This window comes from Crocodylus siamensis, chromosome 5 (genome assembly GCF_052110815.1).
Source record: "Crocodylus siamensis isolate JL-2025a chromosome 5, ASM5211081v1, whole genome shotgun sequence".
NCBI lineage: Eukaryota > Metazoa > Chordata > Crocodylia > Crocodylidae > Crocodylus > Crocodylus siamensis.
Window position 1 is genome coordinate 203,699,608 of NC_143399.1, and position 21,504 is coordinate 203,721,111.

Here is a 21,504-nt window from a genome sequence, read left to right on the forward strand (position 1 = left end):
TCCCTTCTTTATTAATAGATACTCTAATTGCACAACATTGGTGGTAGGTGGCAGGAGGAGGACTAGACCAGGGTGCACGGCTAGCATTTAGGTATCCGCAATTCAGTTGAAGGGTTAACGAAAGGCCCACCCCGAATCTAGGGGCGCATTGAAAGTAAGAGGCTTAACAACATACGAAGGGGCTAGACATCACATCCTCTTCAAACGGCCAGATACTCGGTCACGATTGGGCCAAGCCTGAGTTTGGAGCAAGGTTCGAACTCATCCCTCTGGATGCCACAGTGAGACTTACTTCTCCGACCTCCCAGGCTTTATCAGCCAGTTGAAAATTAAGCCATTTCTCAGAAGCCTGATGGACCGCTAAAAGGTTATGCAAACTGTGCTCCATTTAATGAGGACACAGATGAGCTGCTCTTCGAGCCAGGTGTTACTCATTTTTATCTTCAGCCCCCTGGCAGCTGAACAGCTGGACTCATGCACCACTGGCCTTCACGAGGCAAATGGGTCTTCAGAGCGAGCATGTCCTGGCTTTGTCCACAATGGGCTTATTCATACACTGCTGCTGCTGTCAAGTGATAGGCAGGATGGATGAAACCCAGGAAACTATGCAAGTTGGGTGACAGCTCACGCGACAAGGGGAAAATTGAAGCTGCCCTGTTAAAACAGTGCAGCACGCCATGAGCCACACAAGCTGACTGTGGTAGGGGAGCCAAGAGCTGTTTATTTTACAAACCCTTAGCTGTTAACCTTATGAATCAGGACAGTTACAGAATTATTTTTCATCCACCAAGCTGAGGTTTGACATAATTCACACGCACAATAGAAGGCAAGCGATGCTGCTGCTGAGTTTGGCTGGATTAAACATGCATCAGGACAGCGATGTCAGACGCCGTCTCTCATAATCACCGGTCCTCTACCCAGACTGAAGACTTACTCTGGGCAGACTTACTCTGTTGCCTTTGATGGGGGAGAAAACTTGGTGTTTTCAGAATATGTAGCCACAGAGAAACAAGGAGCCATTGTGGCTTAATTAATTAATTGCTTGTTAAAGCTCTTTGCAGCCCTCAGATGCGAAGTGTAAAGTGCTGTGTTTATGACTGGGGTATTTCACTGATTCCACAGAAACTTTAAATGGGTTTCCGCATGAAAGTCATTCTCCAGAAAAATAAAATCAGTTAGTGTGCCCGTGAACTTGGGAGCCAGCTGGCTGCATGATTTGGGGAGTTAAAACACACAGCTGAAGCACACTTGTTTTTCAGAAGGGATTCGTTACTCTTAAGATATAGCTCAATGTTTTGAGTAAAGTAATGGCTCGTTGCTCTCACTTGGGGAGGGGCTAGGCGAGGTAGACCCTTAACGACATGAAGCAGCCCCTGCTTCACAGAGCTCATGAACTACATGCACCATTTATGTCCCAAACAGCCTCCTTCTGCATAGTCTGAATTTATTTCAGAGAAGAATGAAAAACTGTTTAGTTCATGAATCTTCCTTTGGGTTCCACACTGATTTTTGGGAAAAGAAATCAATTCACAGTATTTATATCCATCACGAAGGGAAGGGGACTTGAGGGGGCTTCTTGGTATTACTTACCTTACTTCTAAGACCCCTTGCCAAGCAACAAGCATCGTCACTCACTTCATGCCCCTCACATGCTGAAAGATGTTGCATGGCTGTCAAAAGTGGGGCTGGGTGTGACCAGCCTCGCGTTAAAAGCCAGACCAAGGCCCAGATGCCGGTTGTGTGACAAAAAGCAGCCCTGTAGCACTTTTTAACAAGTAGCATATCCAGGATGGGAGCACGTTGGTGGGAAAGTGGTTTTGGGACTGCTGCGGTGGTGCTACAGATGCATCCGAGGAAGCTGAAGTGGCTTTTAAAGATGCAAGCTAAAGTGGTAAAAACCCTTTTCATTGCATGCCCAGTGAGGGTTCAAAGGACTGAAAATCTGAGTAAAACCTGTTGGTTAAGAATTCAAGTAGCCTTGAAGCATTACGCTATGGGACAGACAACCAGGCAGATTGTACATTGTGCCATCTTCCTTTGACCGAAGGTGGTTCAGCTCTATCTGGATATGAATTCATTTTCGAATATTTGGGATTTTCTTTGAGTAGGAAGGAAAAAAAAATACCAGTGTTAAAATAAAATTCTCTATTACACTGCGGTACGCATGATAAAAATAACCACTTATACAACCTTGGTAAGACCAAATGACCAGAGAAGCAGCTTGCTATTCCAAGATATTTTAATAAGAGTAAAGAATAAATTACAGAATAAAAGTGTGCTCCAAGCTGACGAATTCAACCAAACAACAAATATCCAAGTCTACAACGGTTCACTATTGTTGTGATATCAGAACGATTGTGTTTACGTATGATCACAGTAAACCGATGCAAACACACGGTACGGAATTAAGTGCTGCAACTTAAGTTAAAGAGTAGTGAATGATACGCCATGACAAAAAAGAAAAGAAAAGGCAGCTGCAGTTAAATACAAGTACTCCTGATTTTGGCAATCCTGATTTGGAATCCTTCAGGCGAGAAATCAACTTCAAATCAGCACCAGGTCCAAAATTCCCTAACGCAGAAAAGTACGTTTTGTGCAAAGTGCGTTTCTAAACTAATTCAATAAAATAGTCTTGTAAACATATTTTCCTCTCACGTTAAGACAAGGGTGACTTGGGACATTTAAAAGGAACAAGAAACGGACACCTCGGACAGTATAATTTACCATACGGTATGTACTTCATTTATCCATTTCACGTGGCCTAAATATCACTATATTCAGAAACATGTAGCAAGGCGTAAATGCATGCCACGGTCACAACTTAGGAAATGATCAAAATAGTTTCAATGCAAAAATACAAGTCACTTGAAAATTAACAAGCCATTACATTGAAGTATGTTGTCTGCAGATTTAAGTCTAGACCAGTTACTAGTTAATCCTTCAAAGATGAGCAGCATTACTCTGAAAGGTGGACAACTCCCTCCTTCCAGTATCCAGTTCAAAATGTCTGCATGTAAAAGATTGCACCTGTAAAACTGCACGCTGGATCTGCAGAAATGCATTGGGTTATTAGGAATCCCTTTGAAATCACAAGGTTTCACAGTTTTATTGAAAGCAAAGTGACTGGTGGGCTGTAGGAGAGAGAAAAGTGAGATGCACAATGGTAAGAACAACTCAAGCGCTCCGTTATAAGCAACTGATAAACTACATGGGACCTAGTTTATGCAATGCTTCTGCCTTGAACTGTAATAAATAACAGCTATATCATATATCATAAATTTACTAAAACCAGTACAGTTTAGATACAATATTTACAACCGTTCCCTTTTTATTTTTTTAAACACATTGCAGTAACACCAAAGACTTTCCTTTACAGGAACTCTTGTCCCCACACGTCATGGCTATTAAAAAGAAATAACAGACCAGAGGAAGGGCTGTCCGATCACATTATTTCCCTAATTATCAAGGGGCACTTGGAACATCTTCAGCATTGACCAGTTGACATTGAACCTCCAGACCTGGGATATAGTAATGATGCTCCAGATCTTTAGGGTCATTAGGGTTTCTTCTTCTGTATTCAAGATGGGTTAGAGAAGACAGAAACAATGTCCCTTGTGCCAAGGAGAGTCTGTGTCAATCCATCATATGTCTGAAGGGCAAAAGACCTTATGGCAACCCAGACTTGCTCTACATAATCCAGGATCCCTGTGGGCAGACACGATGTGCTCCAAGAGACTCACAAGCTAGACTGGCATGCTTCAGGCAATCCTAATACAACTCAATTATAATGCTCTCTGTCCTCGTGACGATGGCAGCAGGCATTCAATGTAAAGGTCAAAGTAGCAGTACATGAACATGAAAAGGTCAGATTTCCCTTTTGGGAAAGGGAAGCACCTGCTTTGCTTCAACACTTGTGCTCGGTAAGTACCTCATTAAATAGACACTTACCTGGGGATAGCGCTCAGCTTGATTTTGCACTGAATGGAAACCTCACCGATTCATGCAGGCAATGTGTTCATCCCTACTCACTTCCCGAAGAGCTGAAAGGTTGTGGTGAGCTCTTGTTCTGCTTAGATTTCTCTACCCTTACCAAACACTGTACCAGGAGGCAATTAAAACCATGCATGCACAACACACAGACAGTCTTCAGCATCTTGAATCATCTTGTTCACTTAGCTGCTAATCTGTGAACACGCAGTAATTTGCAATGGGGCACCTGACCTTTAGTGTTATTTAGCGCGCTCTGCATTCATCTCTTGGACAGCTAACAAAAGTTACTGGGGTGGCATTGTCTCAAATAGCCTCCTTTGTGCCTCTTCTACTCTTAATCTTCAACTCTGGCCAAGTTACTTTCCAAATGCAGTAACTTAACCTACAACACAGTCAAATCTGATGAAATCGCAGCCTTTTATAACTATTTTCTCCAGCACGGATTTTACTGTCACTGTTTCACCAGGATTCAAGGTTTAGGCCTTTTTCATCCTAAAACAGTCTTTAAGAATGACTCGTCTGAGTGTCTGCATGATGCCCTCCCCGCAGAAACTCCTCACTAGCAGCATGATTATTCGAGACAATCAAAGACTCCCTAAATAAACAGTCTGTTTAAGATGTGACTCCCCTATTCATCTGTCTTGCATTACCATCCCCACTGGCTCCTTGTAGGCCTACGTCAGCTTCCTGATTCTGCGGTTCTGCTTGTCTATGGTCCAAGTTGCCCGGTCCACCGAGGAAGTGATGGTGTCAAGAGTTTCATCGTGCCTTTCCAGTTCCGTCTCTGTTTCCAACGCAAGACTCTTCAGCTTCCTCAGTATCTATCAAAAGAATATGTCAAGAGTGGAAAGACTCTTTATTTCTCTTTGGACAGGAAGAGCAATGCACAGTCAAAACATTAAGCAATGATCTCCTACCTCCATGTTTCTGGCAAAATGGCTGAGCTAAACTGTCCGTCATTGGACACGCGGGGTGACAAGGCCATTGCCTTGATAAACTAGACATGATGCAATGAGTGATCTTACAAGGGAAGAGGGACAGACTGAAAAGAAAAAGGGGTTAAGAAAAGCAAGGTTATGAAGATCCTAAGTCAAGGCATTTGCTCTTCCTGTTGTCTCAGTTACAGCTGAGTTGCTACGTGTAGTTATTGCGGAAGCAGCAAGTCTTAAGCAATGATTTGAAAAGGGACAGGAGCGTGGCTTGACAGAAGACATCTGAGAAAGCAAAGGTGTGGAGATGGCTGCAGAAATCAACTGAAGAACTGCGGTGGGAGCAGCAAGACAGTGGTCACATGGCAAAAGACTACATGAAATGGGGAGGTTGGATGAAAGGAGGATGGACAGATAACTGGCTGGGGTATTATGATCCCAGCACTCGTTCCTGCCCAGGGCAGGGGGTTGGACTTGATGATCTGTTCAGATACCTTCTGACCCTAAGAACGATGAAATATTTAGGTAGGAGTGAGGAAAGATGGAGACTCCATGCCCTAAAAAACCTTGGTAGGAGTAGAGTGGATGAGATCTTAGGAAGATGGGACAAGTTGTTCAACCATGATGAAGTGAAGAATCAGAGAAAGTGAGGGCTGGAAGGGACCTCAGGAGGTCATCTAGACCAACCCCCTGCTCAAAGGGGGACCATCCCCGCCATGTCATTCCCTTCTTGGTGCTGCTCAAAGCAGGACCAAGAAGGGAAATGACATGGGCAGGGATTTGAAAAGAAAGAACATCAATGTTTTAATATAAGCCAGGAAGCTTGTACTCTGTGGGGTGGAAGGTGAGGAACTACGGACTCAGAGAGGCCAGCGGGACTGAGGTTGTAGTCATCAAAAATAAGAAACGAGTGACTGCCGTGCTACACCAGGCTACAAGCTAGAGACCCACACAAGCATACGATTACAAACAAGCTTCAGTTAACTCAGCAAATTACTATTACCATGTGTGACGGCACTCAAATACCCACTGCGACTACACGATAACCCCTTTGCGACCCTGCTCTCTGTAGTGCCGGAGGAAGCCTGGTTCAGATGAGGCAGAAGGCTCTGAGGCGAGGGGGAAAAAGCCAGGCTGAGGCAGGTTTAAAGCCAGAAGGCGTCATCTGAGATGACCTACTATGGCTTTTTCAAGCTCCAATTTCTATGATCTCAAAAGCAAATCCCCCAAAACAGTGATCCAAGCAGCAAAAGTATTCAAATCCCCTTGTCACTGTCCTAGCTCTTCTGCAGCCATCTCAGAAGGAAAATTACTTCCCTGCCTCTTCTATCCTCCTGGAGCATCTCCCTTCACAAGCCATCTGTTCAGCCTGGTTGATTTGTCCGACAAGACACTGCTTCCTTTCCTTGGACGAATGCATCAGCTGGAGGTTTGGGATGCTTGCTTCAAATCGCAGAGATTGAGGACTACATTTCTCATTTTCCCAGTATTAGAAAGTGGTTTCCTCTGCTGTTGTTGCCTATCCAGACGTACCCTGACTTCTTGTATAACAGCAAAGCTATCACAGCTTGCCTTGGTTGTAAAGGGTGAATTATTTGATCTTTTTTAATAGACTACTCTCTCTTTTTGGATTCTTTCACAATGGTATGCAGCCACTTAAATAATGGTTTCTTATTTGTAATTATTCTATTGGTACCTGTTGAATGTAAGGCTTCACTGTCGGGCACAATGGTTATAGCTGTGTTGGTCTAAGGGCATAGGCAAACAAGGTCCTTTGGGTAAATGTGATATTTTTTTATTAGACCAACTAAATAGTTTGAAAAATTGTTCCTTGCAAGCTTTTGGGTACAAATACCCTGCTTCGGGCACAGGGAGAGTCTGCTGGTGTTTGGGTGGCTTTTGCAGTATCAAGCACATGGGCAACTGGTGCCTCCTGAGTCTGGGGAGGCACCAGATTACCGATGGAGCGGGGGGTGCCCTAGAGAAACTGGAAGTGCACTTCCAGTTTTGCAGCTGGCGCTTCCAGGGGGTGCACGGTCAATCTCAGTGGGTGCGTGTGCACCCCCTACGCGTCACCAATGATCAAGCTGAAGGAGAGGCCTGGAGAAAACAGAGAGAGTGGAAGGAGAAGAGACGCTTTGATGATCTAAAATGTTCATTCCTAACTGGCATCTCTAATGACCCTTTAATCCAGAGCTCTTCATTTTTAAAATGAATTTTAATTTATTAACTAAAGGGATCAAAGGGAGCAGGGCACAAAAGCCCCCATGGCTCACCAAAAGCATCCGGGAATGTCTCCTACCTAAAAGGGAGGCGCACACCCAATGGCGGAGGGGGGGGGCCATCCCCAGGGAGGACTATACTGCGGTTGCTCGGGGCTGCGGGGGGGTCAGGAAGGCCAAGGCAGAGATGGGACTGGGACGAACTTCCCAGATCAAGGACAACAAGAAGTCCTTTTTTAAATACATAGGGGGCAAAAAGGAGGTACTGGGTAACGTGGGGCCCTTGCAGGACACGCTAGGACATTTGGTCATCAGACCAGACGACAAAGCCAACATGTTTAAAGATTTCTTTGCCTCCATTTTCCTGAGCAGGGACCGGATCACCCCCACCACCAAGCCCCCTCAGGCCCCAGGGGAGGCGCACCCAGGCCCAGGGTCAGGGAGGATCTAGTCAGGGAGCGTCTGGAGGGACCGGACATATTTAAATCAGCTGGTCAGGACGATCAAGAAGGGTGGCTGTGCCTTAAGGAAGCTATCCTTCGAGCACAAAGCGAGACGATCCCCGTGCGAGGTAAAAGAGGGAAAGGGGCCAGGAGGCTTCCCTGGCTGACCAGAGAAATCCAGGGCAGACTAAGGGCCAAAAGGGGAGCACATAAAAAGTGGAAACAGGGAGAGATCACCAAAGAGGAATATACCTCTTCTGCTCGTGCTTGTAGGGAGGCAGTTAGGCAGGCCAAAGCTACCATGGAGCTGAGGATGGCAACCCAAGTAAAAGACAATAAGAAATTGTTTTTTAGATATATAGGGAGTAAAAGGAAGGCCCAGGGAGGAATAGGACCTCTGCTAAATGGGCAGAAACAATTGGTGACGGACAGAGGGGACAAGGCTGAACTCCTCAACGAGTTCTTCGCCTCAGTGTCCCTAAGCGAGAGGCATGACAAGTCTCTCACCGGGAGTGCAGGGAGGCAGCAGCAAGGCACCAGACCTCCATGCGTGGACCCTGAGGTGGGGCAGGGTCACTTGGAGGAACTGGATGCCTTTAAGTTGGCAGGCCCGGATGAGCTCCATCCGAGGGTACTGAAGGCACTGGCCGACATCATTGCAGAGCCACTGGCGGGAATATTTGAACGCTCGTGGCGCACGGGTCAAGTCCCGGAGGACTGGAAAAGGGCCAATGTGGTTCCCATTTTCAAGAAGGGGAGGAAGGAGGACCCGGGTAACTATAGGCCAGTCAGTCTCACCTCCATCCTTGGCAAAATCTTTGAGAAAATCATCAAGGCTCACATTTGTGAGAGCCCGGCAGGACAAATTATGCTGAGGGGAAACCAGCACGGGTTCGTGGCAGGTAGATCGTGCCTGACCAATCTAGTCTCTTTTTATGACCAGGTCACAAAACGCCTCGACGCAGGAGGAGGGGTGGATGTCGTATACTTGGACTTCAGGAAGGCCTTTGATACGGTATCCCACCCCATACTGGTGAACAAGTTAAGGGGCTGTGACTTGGATGACTGCACAGTCCGGTGGGTGGAGAATTGGCTGGAGGGTCGCACCCAGAGAGTCGTGGTGGATGGGTCGGTTTCGACCTGGAGGGGTGTGGGCAGTGGGGTCCCGCAGGGCTCGGTGCTTGGACTGATACTCTTTAATGTCTTCATCAGCGACTTGGACGAGGGGGTGAAATGTACTCTGTCCAAGTTTGCAGATGACACTAAGCTATGGGGCGAAGTGGACACGCCGGAGGGCAGGGAGCAGCTGCAAGCAGACCTGGACAGGTTAGACAAGTGGGCAGAAAACAACAGAATGCAGTTCAACAAGGAGAAATGCAAAGTGCTGCATCTAGGGAGGAAAAATGTCCAGCACACCTACAGCCTAGGAAATGACCTGCTGGGTGGCACGGAAGTGGAAAGGGATCTTGGAGTCCTAGTGGACTCCAAGATGAACATGAGTCGGCAGTGTGACAAAACCATCAGAAAAGCCAATGGCACTTTATCGTGCATCAGCAGATGCATGACAAATAGGTCCAAGGAGGTGATACTTCCCCTCTATCGGGCGCTGGTCAGACCGCAGCTGGAGTACTGCGTGCAATTCTGGGCGCCGCACTTCACGAAGGATGCGGATAACCTGGAGAGGGTCCAGAGAAGGGCCACTCGTATGGTTAAGGGACTGCAGGCCAAGCCCTACGAGGAGAGATTAGAGGAACTGGACCTTTTCAGCCTCCGCAAGAGAAGGTTGAGAGGCGACCTGGTGGCTGCCTATAAGTTCGTCGGGGGGCACAGAAGGGAATTGGTGAGTATTTATTCACCAAGGCGCCCCTGGGGGTTACAAGAAATAATGGCCACAAGCTAGAAGAGAGCAGATTTAGATTGGATATTAGGAGGAACTTCTTCACAGTTCGAGTGGCCAAGGTCTGGAACGGGCTCCCAAGGGAGGTGGTGCTCTCCCCTACCCTGGGGGTCTTCAAGAGAAGGTTGGATGTGTATCTAGCTGGGGTAATGTAGGCCCAGCACTCTTTCCTGCTTATGCAGGGGGTCGGACTCGATGATCTATTGAGGTCCCTTCCGACCCTAGCATCTATGAATCTATGAATCTATGATCTCCACCCCCGAGTGCTGAGGGAATTGGCTGCGGTCATTGCGGGACCCCTGGCACGGCTGAACGAGCACTCGTGGGGCTCTGGTGTGGGGCCAGAGGACTGGACGAGGGCCAGCGTGGTTCCCATCTTCAAAAAGGGGAGGAAGGAGGAGCCTGGAAATGTAGGCCAGTCAGTCTTACCTCAATCCTGGGTAAGCTTTTTGAGAGAATTATCCTGGCGTATGTCCACAAGGGGCCGGGGGGGAGGTCATGCTTAGGGGCAACCAACACGGGTTCATCAGCGGCAGGTCCTGTCAGACCAACCTGTGGCCTTCTACGACCAGGTCACCAAATCCTTAGACGCAGGGGTAGCAGTGGACATCGTCTTCCTGGACTTTCAGAAGGCCTTTGACACTGTCTCTCAGCCCGTTCTCATTAAGAAACTGGGGCTGTGGTGTCAACCCCCCCACAGTCAGCTGTGTCGTCAACTGGTGGGAGGGCCGCACCCAGAGAGCGGTGGGGGACGGGTCATTTTCAGCCTGGAGGGATGTTGGCAGTGGGGTCCCCCAGGGCTCAGTCCTGTTCAACATCTTCATCAGTGACTTGGACATGGGGGTAAATAGCACCCTGTTCAAATTGGTTGATGACACTAAGATGTGGGGAGACCTGGGCACGCTAGAAGGGAGGAATAGGCTGCAATTGGACCTAGACAGGTTACAAGGGTGGGCGGATGAGAACGGGATGGGATACAACACTGACAAGCGCAAGGTGCTGCTGCACATGGGAAGGAAGAACCAGCACCACACCTACAGGCTGGGGAACTCCCTTCTCATCAGGGCAGAGGCAGAAAAGGAAATTGGAGTCATCATTGATGCCAAGATGAACATGGGCCGGCAGCGTGGGGACGTGGTCAGGAAGGCCGACCGCACCTTGTCCTGCATCCACAGATGCATCTCGAGCAGGGCCAGGGAGGTGATCCTCCCCCTCTATGCAGCACTGGTCAGGCCGCAGCGGGAGTACTGCGTCCAGTTCTGGGCACCGCACTTCAGGAGGGATGTGGGCAGCATGGAGATGGTCAGGAGGAGGCCACTCGCATGGTCAGGGGACAGCAGGGCAGGCCCTACGGGGAGAGGCGACGGGACTTGAACCTGTTCAGCCTCCACAAGAGAAGGCTGAGGGGGGATCTCGTGGCCTGTCACAAACTAGTCAGGGGGGATCAGCAGGCACTCGGGGAGTCACTGTTCCCCCGAGCACTGCCAGGAGGGACCAGGAATAACATTCACAAGCTGGCGGAGGGGAGATTCAGACTAGACATCAGGAGGTGCAACTTCACCATCAGGGCGGCTAGGATCTGGAACCAACTTGCAAGAGAAGTGGTGCTGGCCCCTACCCTGGGGGTCTTTAATACAAGGCTTGACAATCATCTTGCTGGGGTCATTTGTGAAACCACGTGTAACTACCCAGCTCATCAGTTTGGAACAGGAAGCCATATTTAATGGGAACTGCAGGGAAAGTGGAGAGAGACCATGCAGTTACTGGAACTGGATGTCAGCCAGTGGCAGGAGGTTTCCTCACTTCCAAAAAAAAAAAAAAAAAAAAAATTCTGGGACTATCTGTCACACGAGGTCTGAACCAGGGCTACATGAATCATTTTTGATTTGGTTACCAATTAAAAAATAATAATAATCTAATTACATTTCCCCCCACTTTTCCCCCCAAAAAGACTTTAAAAAAAAAAGTTTTGACCCTAAATCCATATTGCTTTGGCCTAAAGCAATGTCATATTATTGTGGGCCCTTTTTAAGGAAGAGACAACAAAATGAAGGGCTAGATTCACAAAAATCAGAGAGCGTGCAGGTAGTTAAGACATGGAGGCAGACTAATCAAGCTCAAAAACATGCTGTATTTGAGTGGTTCTCGATTTGTTTTGACTCAAGACCCCCTTTGGAAAATGCCAGCTCTTTGCTTTCATTTGGGTTTTTTTGGACTACAGAAAAATTACAGTGCCATTCTTCTGCTGCAAAGATCTTCCAAAGACCACAATGTTTTGGATCCTGTAATTTCTTTTTGAAAACCCTGGGTTTATCTTGTGAATCATGTTAGTATTTGCAAACCTAACTCTTCTAATATTACACAGCAGCCCCTAATTAAATTATGATGTTATTTAATAATTAATATAATATGAAAAGGCTCTCACAAAAGTCCAGGATGCCATGCCACCTTGGTTGACAATTGCTGTTGTACCTGATTCACGGAGAGCAATCTCAGAGAGTCCTAGCCATGGGCAACAGGATAATCTGTGACAGGTCACTCATTTAAGGTCTGTTACTAATTTATTGTCAGTGATCTTATGTACCAACCTGGCCGGATCCAGCTCAGTTGGCAGATCCACAGAGATCACAGCCCAAGGCAACATTGCTGCAAGGATGTCAAGCAGAGGCTTCAAATCACATCGGCAGTTTAAAAACCAAGTGATGTAAGAGGACTCAGAGGAAAGAATGGCATTTTCCAGATCTCAAAGAGATCATTTATATTAAAACTACGTTTGTATTAACTATAATTTTCATTTCATTTAATATTTCATTTATATTAAAATTACACAAAAGCAAACATAGGTCAAGCTATTATGCTCGATTTTGATACGCTTCCCCTTAATTAAAACACACTTAAAATGTAAAATATCCAAGGAAGAACGTCAGTGGGGAACAGAAAGCTTTTAAAATATGAAAGCATTAAAATGGAAAATTATCCTGCTGCAGTGCAGCGTTCAAGTTTAGCTGATAATTAGGGTATGGCTTGAACCATGAGAAATTATACGCTTAACTAGTACCCTCCCTCAAAAAGAGAGAGAGGTAAGTGGGTCATTTTCTCTGTCTGCATACTGCAGATGTGATAGCATCTCACTTAACCCTTTGCTAACAACCCTGACCATTCAAGTTGCAAGAGGGTGCAATTTGTCTTCTACAAGAAGGACCGAAATGGTTAAAATGCAGCGTCGAACACAGCCCGCAAAGCTGGATGGAAAGATTAATAGAGCTTGAAGTCTGGCCAAATCCTTAAGAAATGGTCGCTATTTTTGTTCAGCAAAACGACGACAAGATCTCTAGTCATCAATGCACACGTTCTGCCAACCACCAGAAGAGCTGTTGCCTTCTGGGCCAAAATGTTGTTCGGACCATGAATCAAGAACTGAAAATTTACAAAGATGCCCCCTTTTCTACTTATCCTGTGCATCATGTACAATGCTACTACAGGCTGATGTGTGAAGACCCATTTCTAAGCTACTTGCATCCAGACTGTCTCAAAAAAATTGCAGTGGCCTCACAGACAGCCTTTCGCTCTTCCCACTGCAGCAATAAGACAGCCTCAAACTTCAAGCACCAGAATCAACTCAAAGTCAGACACATCTTCCCACTCTGCTTGTGTCACTTTGGGCTTAGATTTCATAAATTTCATAGACATTAGGGGCTGAAAGGGACCTCACGAGATCATTGGGTCCAGGCCCCCGCCCCGCCATAGGGAAGAAGTCAGCTGCGGTCAAGTGATCCCAGCAAAAAATAAATCCACCTGTTTTTTGAAGGAGTCCAGAGAAGGTGCTTGCACCACCTCTGGAGGGAGTCTGTTCCAGACCCTGGACACATGCACAGTAAAGAACTTTTTTCTTATATCCAGTCTAAATTGGCCTTCCTGGAGCTGATGGCCGTTAGACCTTGCTATCCCTCGGGGAGCTCTGGTGAACAGGTGCTCTCCCAGGTCCTGATGTATCTACCCCTCTTGTGTAACTGCAGGCTGCCACCAAGTCCCCCCTGAGCCTTCTCTTCCCCAGACTGAAGAGTCCCAAGTCCCTCAGCCTCTCCTCATATGGCCTTCCCTCCCCTTCCTTGGATCATACGCATGGCTCTCCTCTGGACTCTCTCAAGCTTCTCCATATCATTCCTGAAGCGGGGGGGCCCAATACTGGACGCAGTACCGCAGCTGCGGTCTTACAAGAGCCAAGCAAAGCGAGAGGATGACTTCCCTGGTTTTCCTTGAGACGCATTTGTGGATGCAAGCCAGAGTTTGGTTTGCTTTGCCAGCCACAGCGTTGCATCGGTGGCCCATGGTCATCTTGTGGTCAGTCAAGACCCCCAAGTCTCTTTCGGCCATGGCGCAAGGGAGCGTAGCACTGCCGAGCCTGTAAGTGTGCTGGGGGTTTTCCCTACTGAGGTGCAGCACCTTGCACTTCTCTGTATTGAGGGCCATCAGGTTTCCATCGGCCCACCTTGAGAGTCTGTCCAAGTCTGCCAGGATCCTTAGCCTGTCCTGCGGTGTGACCGCCCTCCCCCAACAATTTGGTATCACCCCTGAACTTGGTGACTTCACATCCAATTCCCGAATCCAGATCATTGATAAAGATGTTAAAGAGTAGTGGCCCAAGTACCGAGCCCTGAGGGACTCCACTGGTCACCCTGCGCCACGTAGATTTGCTCTCTTCAACTAGTACTCTTTGGGTCTGACTCCATAGCCAGTTGCCTAGCCATCGGACTGTATGATGATCAAGGTCACAGTTCCCCAGCTAAACCATGAGGACGCTATGGGGAACTAGATCAAAGGTTTATTTTCACTTGACCCATCCATGCCCATGGTTTTCACTGTGAAGCGTGTATAATATTTCCTCCTGCCCCTGCAACTCTCTTCTACTTGAACTGGGAACAAGTGTCTGTCCAGTCTGTTCTTGACAATTTCTCTGGGCAGCCTGTTCAGATGCTTGGCCACCCTCATAATTAGAAAGTTCTTCCCCATCTCTAACCTAAATTTTCAGCCTAATTGATGCCAACACAACTGTGGGACACTGATGAGAAGTAAGATATTAGACAAACAGGTGGTACTCGAAGGCACTTGACAGCCAAACTGAGCAAAAGGCAACATGGTGTAGAGTATGATGAAGGGAGGCAATCCTCATTCTAGATTTCCTGAAACCCTCAAGCAATTAAACTCTGTGTAACAGAGTTATGTATGCCTCATATCCAGCAACAACTCAGATGCTCAGCTCCCTGCTCAGTTAAATTTGCCTGCAAGCTTTTTTTCCTTTGCAAGCTTTCGGACTCGGACACCCTTCATCAAGTAAAGGGAAAAAAAACAATGATATTAAGATTTCTACCTGGGAGAGCAAGTCCAAAAGCTTGCAAAGAAAAAAAAACAAAAACAAAAACTTGCAACTATTTAGTTCATCTAATAAAAAATATCACCTCTGCCCCAAGAGTTTTGTCTGCCTATGCGTTTAGACCAGCACCCCTACAACCAATGTCCCTGCAAGCTTTTCTAATTTTAAATGCAGTAGTTGCTATTACGATCTGAAGCTTGATACGGATAAATCACACCCAGAGAAGGAAGAAGGCATGCATTTATGGCTTGACGCATCATGGAGATGTACATTCAGGCTGCTTTTATGGGGCATAGGAGTTTTGGGTATGCTAGGCCACAGTTATAGTTAAGCTAAGACACTACAAAAGACCTCGGGAGTAACAGGATTCACTGACCACTGGATGACTTGATAAAAAACACAGGGAGTGAAAACACTAATTCAAAGTAAGAAACAATAGCTAAACAAGTCGAGGAGTAAAAAGTTAGCTGACCTCTTGTTATCTATACTCAGCAGGGGTAAGCTGAAAATACTTAAATTCAATAAGGGAGTGAGCTAGAAAAACCCAAACTCAGCAGGGAGTGAGCTCTAGCTGCCCAAACTTGGAAGGGGGGAGCTGCAGTTGGCAAGGAATGAGAAAAAGGAAGAAACAAGTAAAAAGGGACATCTAGGCAAAGAGAGAAATAACAGTTGGCACAGAGTAGGGGCATCTCGGCTATAAATACAGGGTCTCGCCCTTTCGTAGCGACTTAGCACACGTAACGTGTCAGTGTACATAACGTGTCGCTTACCATCATCTGGGCAGTTTGCCGATTGCTATTCAGACCTGCTAGCTACTCTCCAAAGAGACAATAAATCTCTCTGAGCTTTTGCCACCGAATGCAAGTTGTTCTTTTTGTGCCGCACCCAAGCCCCGGGAGGCCAGCTGCAGGCATCGGCCTCCCCAGGCAGCCTGAAAGCCAAGAGCAGAAGCAGTCAGGCAAGGTTCTTTGGGTAGATACAAATATCTTTTATTGGACCGAGTAGTTGGAAAAAATGTTCTTTGCAAGCTTTTGGGTGCAATCACCCTTCTTCAGGCATAGGAATTGTCTGCTGTTCTGAGACTCCAAAGAATGAAAGAAGTGTGACAGGATCAGTGAGAATGTAAATTGGTGGAAATTAGGAAAACAGATGGTAAATAAGGGAAGGGAGGGGTTGGAACAAGGGGGGAAAAAAGCCAAAGGTAAGTAAGGGAAACTCTACCGTAGTAGTTTTCCAAGGCAAAAAAAGAGGCTGTCTGTGAAAATAATATATAGCTGAAAATTAGGCAGATATTGTTTGCCTCATTTATTTAATCTCCGATTATCATTGTCTCCTCTATATCAGACTGGCTGGGGAAGAGGAGGGAAAGATAAAAGGCCCAATGTTCAGAAGGTGCCAAGCATCCGTCGCACTGTCTGAAGTCAGTGGGAGGTCAGTACCTCTGAAAAGTCAGGTATTTCATCTGGACTGGAATAACTGACAGAGCCCAAATAGTTCCTCAGGATATCCTGCATGGGTTGTTTGTCTCATTAAAAGTGAGGGAATGCTAAAATTGCAAAAAGAGGAAATTAAAAAAAAGCTATGTTTGCACTTCAGAGGAACGGGCCTATGGTTAACTGCTGTTCCTTTGGCCTTATCATGGTTGGGCTTTCCCGAGACGGAAAACAAAGGCAACACAAAGGTACACTGACTCTCAGGGAGACATACAGGTAGCACCCAAATGAAGGTTAGGATGGAACCCACCAAAGAGGGACTGAAGAAGGACATGCATAGAAAACCATGGTCTTCGCAAACCTTCTGGAAATGAAGGTCTTTAGAAAGTATCTTCTGTTTTATGGTATATGCAATCTGCAGATGTAGTAAACAGAAGGGTAATAGCTCTTTGGCAGGAAAAGTTTAACAGAACGGAAATTAGAAAGCATTGGATGTGCTTTGCCAAACCAAGGCTAGTGAACAAAATCCCACTCCCACTCCCGAACCACAGTCCTTAAGCTAATATTATCATATCCCCTCCCACACCCAGTGACATTATGTTAGCCATGGTTTGCCGTTAGACAGAGGCTCAGCCACAGACCACAGGAACTCAGTAGGCTTCTTTCTGCAGCTCTATAGCACAGTTAATGGAAACCTGCCCACATAGCCGCAAAACACTGTGTTTTTAACATGAAGGTCCCTTGGTGAAGTCCTGGCAAGGCTTTTTGCTTAGGCACCCAATCACAATTCCAGACTGTCCCAGCCTTCCAGCTCTAATGAAAGACATTTAATACCACTCAGCTCGTTGGGTTGCAAAACATCTATGTCTACAACTGCGAGCGAGAATTGTGAGTGCAAGAGAGTTGCTTCTCAGGCCTATCCTATTGTTTAAATGTTTTCTTGCTTTGCCAAAGATCCCCCTCGTCGCTCCTAGCCTAAAATGCCCCGCTGGTTTCGGCCACTCCAGTAAAAGCTCTGCAAAGGCCTCTGATGTCTCTAGCATAGAAGCAAAGAGAGTTCAAAAATAAAAGGGAAAATTGATTCTCAAGGGTTGAAGCTATTTGGAAAATACGATCACTAAGAAATAACATCTGGACCCTAAATACCATAAACTAATTTTCAAAGAGGTGAAAGCCTAAACTAATTTTCAAAGAGGTGAAAGCCGTCGTTACAATCTCAATTGAAAACACATTAATATTTATCATTGTTTTCCTTCACGTGCTCCACAGAGGCAGTCAGTCATCCATTTTGCTGAGGAAGAAAAATGGACAAAGGTGAAATGCTTTGGTCCAGGTAATCTAGAGTGTGTCAAAACCGCAAGCAAAATACGAGTCCTGATTCCCAGTTCTGCACTTCAGTTATGGAGCAATGCTGCTTCCCAGCAATAAAACATGCTTATAGGGCAAAAATAACAGATTCCTGGCTCTTGAAGAAGTCTGCCAGATACCTTTGTAACAAGTCCATGCGCTGCATTCTTGAGAAGTGTCCTACAAAGGGCTGGGAGGAATTTGCTATGAGGTTGCTGCTTATGGACCCCAATGAAAATGCCCTCCCCTCCTCCCAATACCTTTCATATCTGCTTTTGTTAGTAGGCATCTGCCCCTTGAATTATTCCTGTGTTCCCTTCCTCCCTCGCCACATACTTCCTTCCTGTCTCATCTATCCCAACCACAACATGCCCTTCCCAGTGGGAAAAAAGTGTTGGCTAGCATGGGTTTCCATGCATTTAACTCTGCTCTAGAGCTCTGGAATAAAGAAAACCGGTGGACAGAAACATCCTAACATCAACAACGACTATTTATTCTTCCTAAACTGGACCTGGAGGAAAAGATTCCTAAGTGGCTCTTTTTGAAAGGCGCTGCACACACAGTTTTTTGAGGTAGAGGTGCAAAAGCTAACAACATAGTTACAGGACCAGTGGTTTAAGAGAGAAAAAAATTAACCCAGGTGTGTGCTAGGCCGAATTGCAGATAGACTATAACCGCACCAATGAGGATGAGGAACAAGCACAAAAGCAGTCTCCCTCAAAACAGGCCAATTTCATTTCAATTTCTGTGTTTCCCATAATTTGCACTCTTTCGCTCCCTTATCCTCTGTCAAAAACAGATGGTCCTAGAACCGCCAAACCATCTTCAGTTGCAAGACCCTTGTAAAATTCAATTTGTGTCATGTATTTTGAACGAAAAAAATGGCATACGTGGGAACCGATTCCAGGGGAGGGAAAGAGTGGGGTGCAGCTATTCTCCCAGTCATTCTGGGGAGCTCGTTTATTATTATCATGTCAAGAGATCTGAAAGGCACCTGATTTACAGAAATCGGTATTCAGCTTTTTCTGGGAGAAAAAAAAACATCCCTTGCAAAGCCTCTTAGTTTGACCTCCCCAAAATGAAAATCCCTCAAAAATCAGCACTCATGTTGCAAAATATTTGCTGGCTGGATTAGAAATCTCAGAACACTGCTGTTGGCAACTAGGTAAAAGCTGCTAAATACCAGATGGGAATTTAGTTTTTTGTTTTATTTAAATACGTCTTTAGCCTGCTTTCCTGCTGGGAGAGATGTTCAAAATCTTGGGGTTTCAGTATGGTTCACTTTAGGCCAGACTCTACTGAGCTTGTAATAGCAATTTTAATAAGCATCATATTCTCCCAAGGTTTTCATTCTCACCCCTTCATTAGGAACTGATGCGTTAACTAAAGGGGCTTGTTTTGGGGGATTTGGGGGTTTTGGTCTGGGATTAACAATGAACAACTGCAGACCAAAAAAGCAGAAGCAGAGTGAGTAGCCATTTCAAATGATGCTATCACTAAACTGCAGAGAGAGACAGGAACTGGAGAATGACAGGAACAGCTCCTAATACAATCTCCATGTTAAAGAGGAAGAAAAAAAAAATGAAACTTATGTTGGTCTAAAAAGGTTGCATTTATTAAAGTTATAGGTTCTCCACAAATAAAACACTTAAGTTTCCAGCTTTGCCAGTTTGCTTGTGCTTTTGATATCACCTGTACCATTAGTATCTGCCTTGCTCTACAAGGCTTTAATAATCATCAGGGTGTATGCATGTGTGGTGCTAACAAACTCTGTATTGAACCTTAAAGATAATATTAGGGGTTGGGATAGGGGTGGTCTTCTATTACATGCTCATGGAGCACCTAGCACAGTGATGCCCAGAGACGCTACTACACTATATAAAATGTTATATATGTTTCTTTAAAGAGGTCTAAGCTGGAGGTGAGGCACTGCTACACGACATGACTTGCAAAACCATTTAAAGTGAGCCTTCCATTTTCAGTGTAAAATGAAGACGGTGCAAAATTGAGAGGCTTCACTGTGTCCCACCCTAGATAGCAGTTAATGTTTTTGCTCTGACAATCATGGCTTTTTTAATAAGCTTGCCTGTTCATTAATATTCCTATCCCATGTCAAAGATGTGTGGCGTGGCAGGAAGCGTAATTGATCCCATCAGGCCTCATTGCCTGTGTAGAGGGAGCTCAGGATGACGACTGCAGGCTCCCCCTGGACTGAGGAGCATGCTGATAGGTTTCCCAGCCACAGTGGCTCCTGGACACACATTCGATTAACAGCATGCTAGGAGCAAGCCACAAAGTTATTCCACAACTTAAGACATGGTTAACTGGTTAATCACATCTTAAGCGTAGCGTGTGCTGCAGGCCGTAGAGACTGAGAGGAGCTAGCTTGAGTCTCGATAGAAGACCTGGCCTATAATACTTGACGACTGTCATGTATAAGAGCTGGTGATGAACCTGGCCCCTATTCACAGCACATACAATATGCGAGGAGGGCAGAGAAAGAACAAGCTTTATTACATGCCGTTTCAACCAAGGCTCAGCTTGAAGGTACCTGTCTCATTTCTTGCGTCTCCGACTCCGAGACCTGCTCTTGCTTTTGGATTTGAACCTGCCTGCTGCTGCCACCTTCTTCTCCTGATGAAGGTCTGGGTTGCGCCACACTTTCAATAAGCCCAGTGGCTGAAAAGAGAAATTCACAGTCATACACTGCCATCTGCTTGTACCAAGTGAAAAATACAGGCGACCCAAAAGAGAGCTGCAGTATTGTCCTGTGGGTGTCTCTTGAGAGGCAAATGAAAGTTAAAGGAGAACTGCCACGTTCACAAACCTGCCCTGCCTCCAAAAAAAAAAAAAAAAGAAAAAAGAAAGAAAACAAAAAGAAAAAAGAGAATCCTTGTCTACATTAGTCCCTACTTCGCAGGCTCATTGGGCGTGTCTACACATGTATTTATGCGTGCCTAAACTTAATGTGCCTTTGCCTAAGGTGCATTAAAGTGATTTAGGCATGCATCTACATGTGGCACACTAACGCGCATTAAGGCACATTCAATTTTAGGCACAAATAGCTAAGTCGCATTAGTGCATGTGTAGGCATGATAATGTGCATTAAGGCAGTGTGTACCCAGTGACGCACACCGCATTAATGCACATTAGCACATCTACACATACGCTAATGCACTTTAATTGCACTTAAATTTGATATTTGCTTTATGCGAATATCAAATTTAGGAAGGATTAGCCTAAAATGGCCATTTTTAAGGTGCATTAAGGATGCGCACATGTAGACCCACACCCTTAACAGGCCTTAAAAATAGCTAATGTGCCTTAAAATCGGCACGTGTAGATGCTCCTAGAAGAGCACCATCATCCCCTGGACGGGTTCCTTAATATCAAGGGACCAGAGAGCATTCCTCTTGGTTATCAGGCAGCTATTTGAGCCAGCAGGCATTTGAAGAAAAAACAAAACAACACAAAGTTTTTGTTTCTAATAGGAAAAGAAAGTAGTGTTGGCTCTCTTTAGCTTCTTCTTCACTTGCTGGCCTGTTCAGTTTGTAGAATGTCAATCCGGAGAACACCTGCGAATCCTGTCATCTAAACCTCGGAACAAAAGGCCAATACTGACGATAACAGCACGCCCCCAGCTACTCACTGCAGGAGCACGGATTTGACTCCCCAAGCAGCGTGCCACCTGTCCTTTATTTAAAGCCCTGGCTCCTATTGCAATATCTGATCCCTCTCAGCCCAGATCAGTGCTACAATTAAAGGCCATTCTTTGTCATGCAGATTGTCTCGGGGGTTTAGCACCGAGCATAGTTGCGCACGAAGACACTCCAGACATCCCCGAAGAGGTCCCCCCTTTTAAAGGGGCCCTG

The 21,504-nt window shown here is 46.0% G+C and overlaps 1 protein-coding gene across 7 annotated transcripts in view; it reads right to left on the reverse strand.

Moving 5' to 3' along the window:
- Positions 1-2,221: 2,221 nt before the first annotated feature.
- SNAP47 (synaptosome associated protein 47) overlaps positions 2,222-21,504 on the reverse strand; it is a 41,393-nt gene continuing 22,110 nt past the window's right edge. For 5 of the 7 annotated variants that reach the window (XM_090047957.1, XM_090047959.1, XM_090047958.1 and 2 more), the window contains exons 4-5: positions 20,184-20,311; positions 2,222-4,811 (exon numbers count right to left, since the gene is read on the reverse strand). In XM_090047957.1, the coding sequence (XP_089904083.1) occupies positions 4,665-4,811; positions 20,184-20,311 (275 nt within the window). In that variant the 3' untranslated portion in view covers positions 2,222-4,664. Of the gene's footprint in view, positions 4,812-16,595; positions 16,701-20,183; positions 20,312-21,504 lie in introns of all 7 variants that reach the window. The other 2 variants (XR_016442409.1, XM_090047960.1) reach the window with 2 other exon arrangements.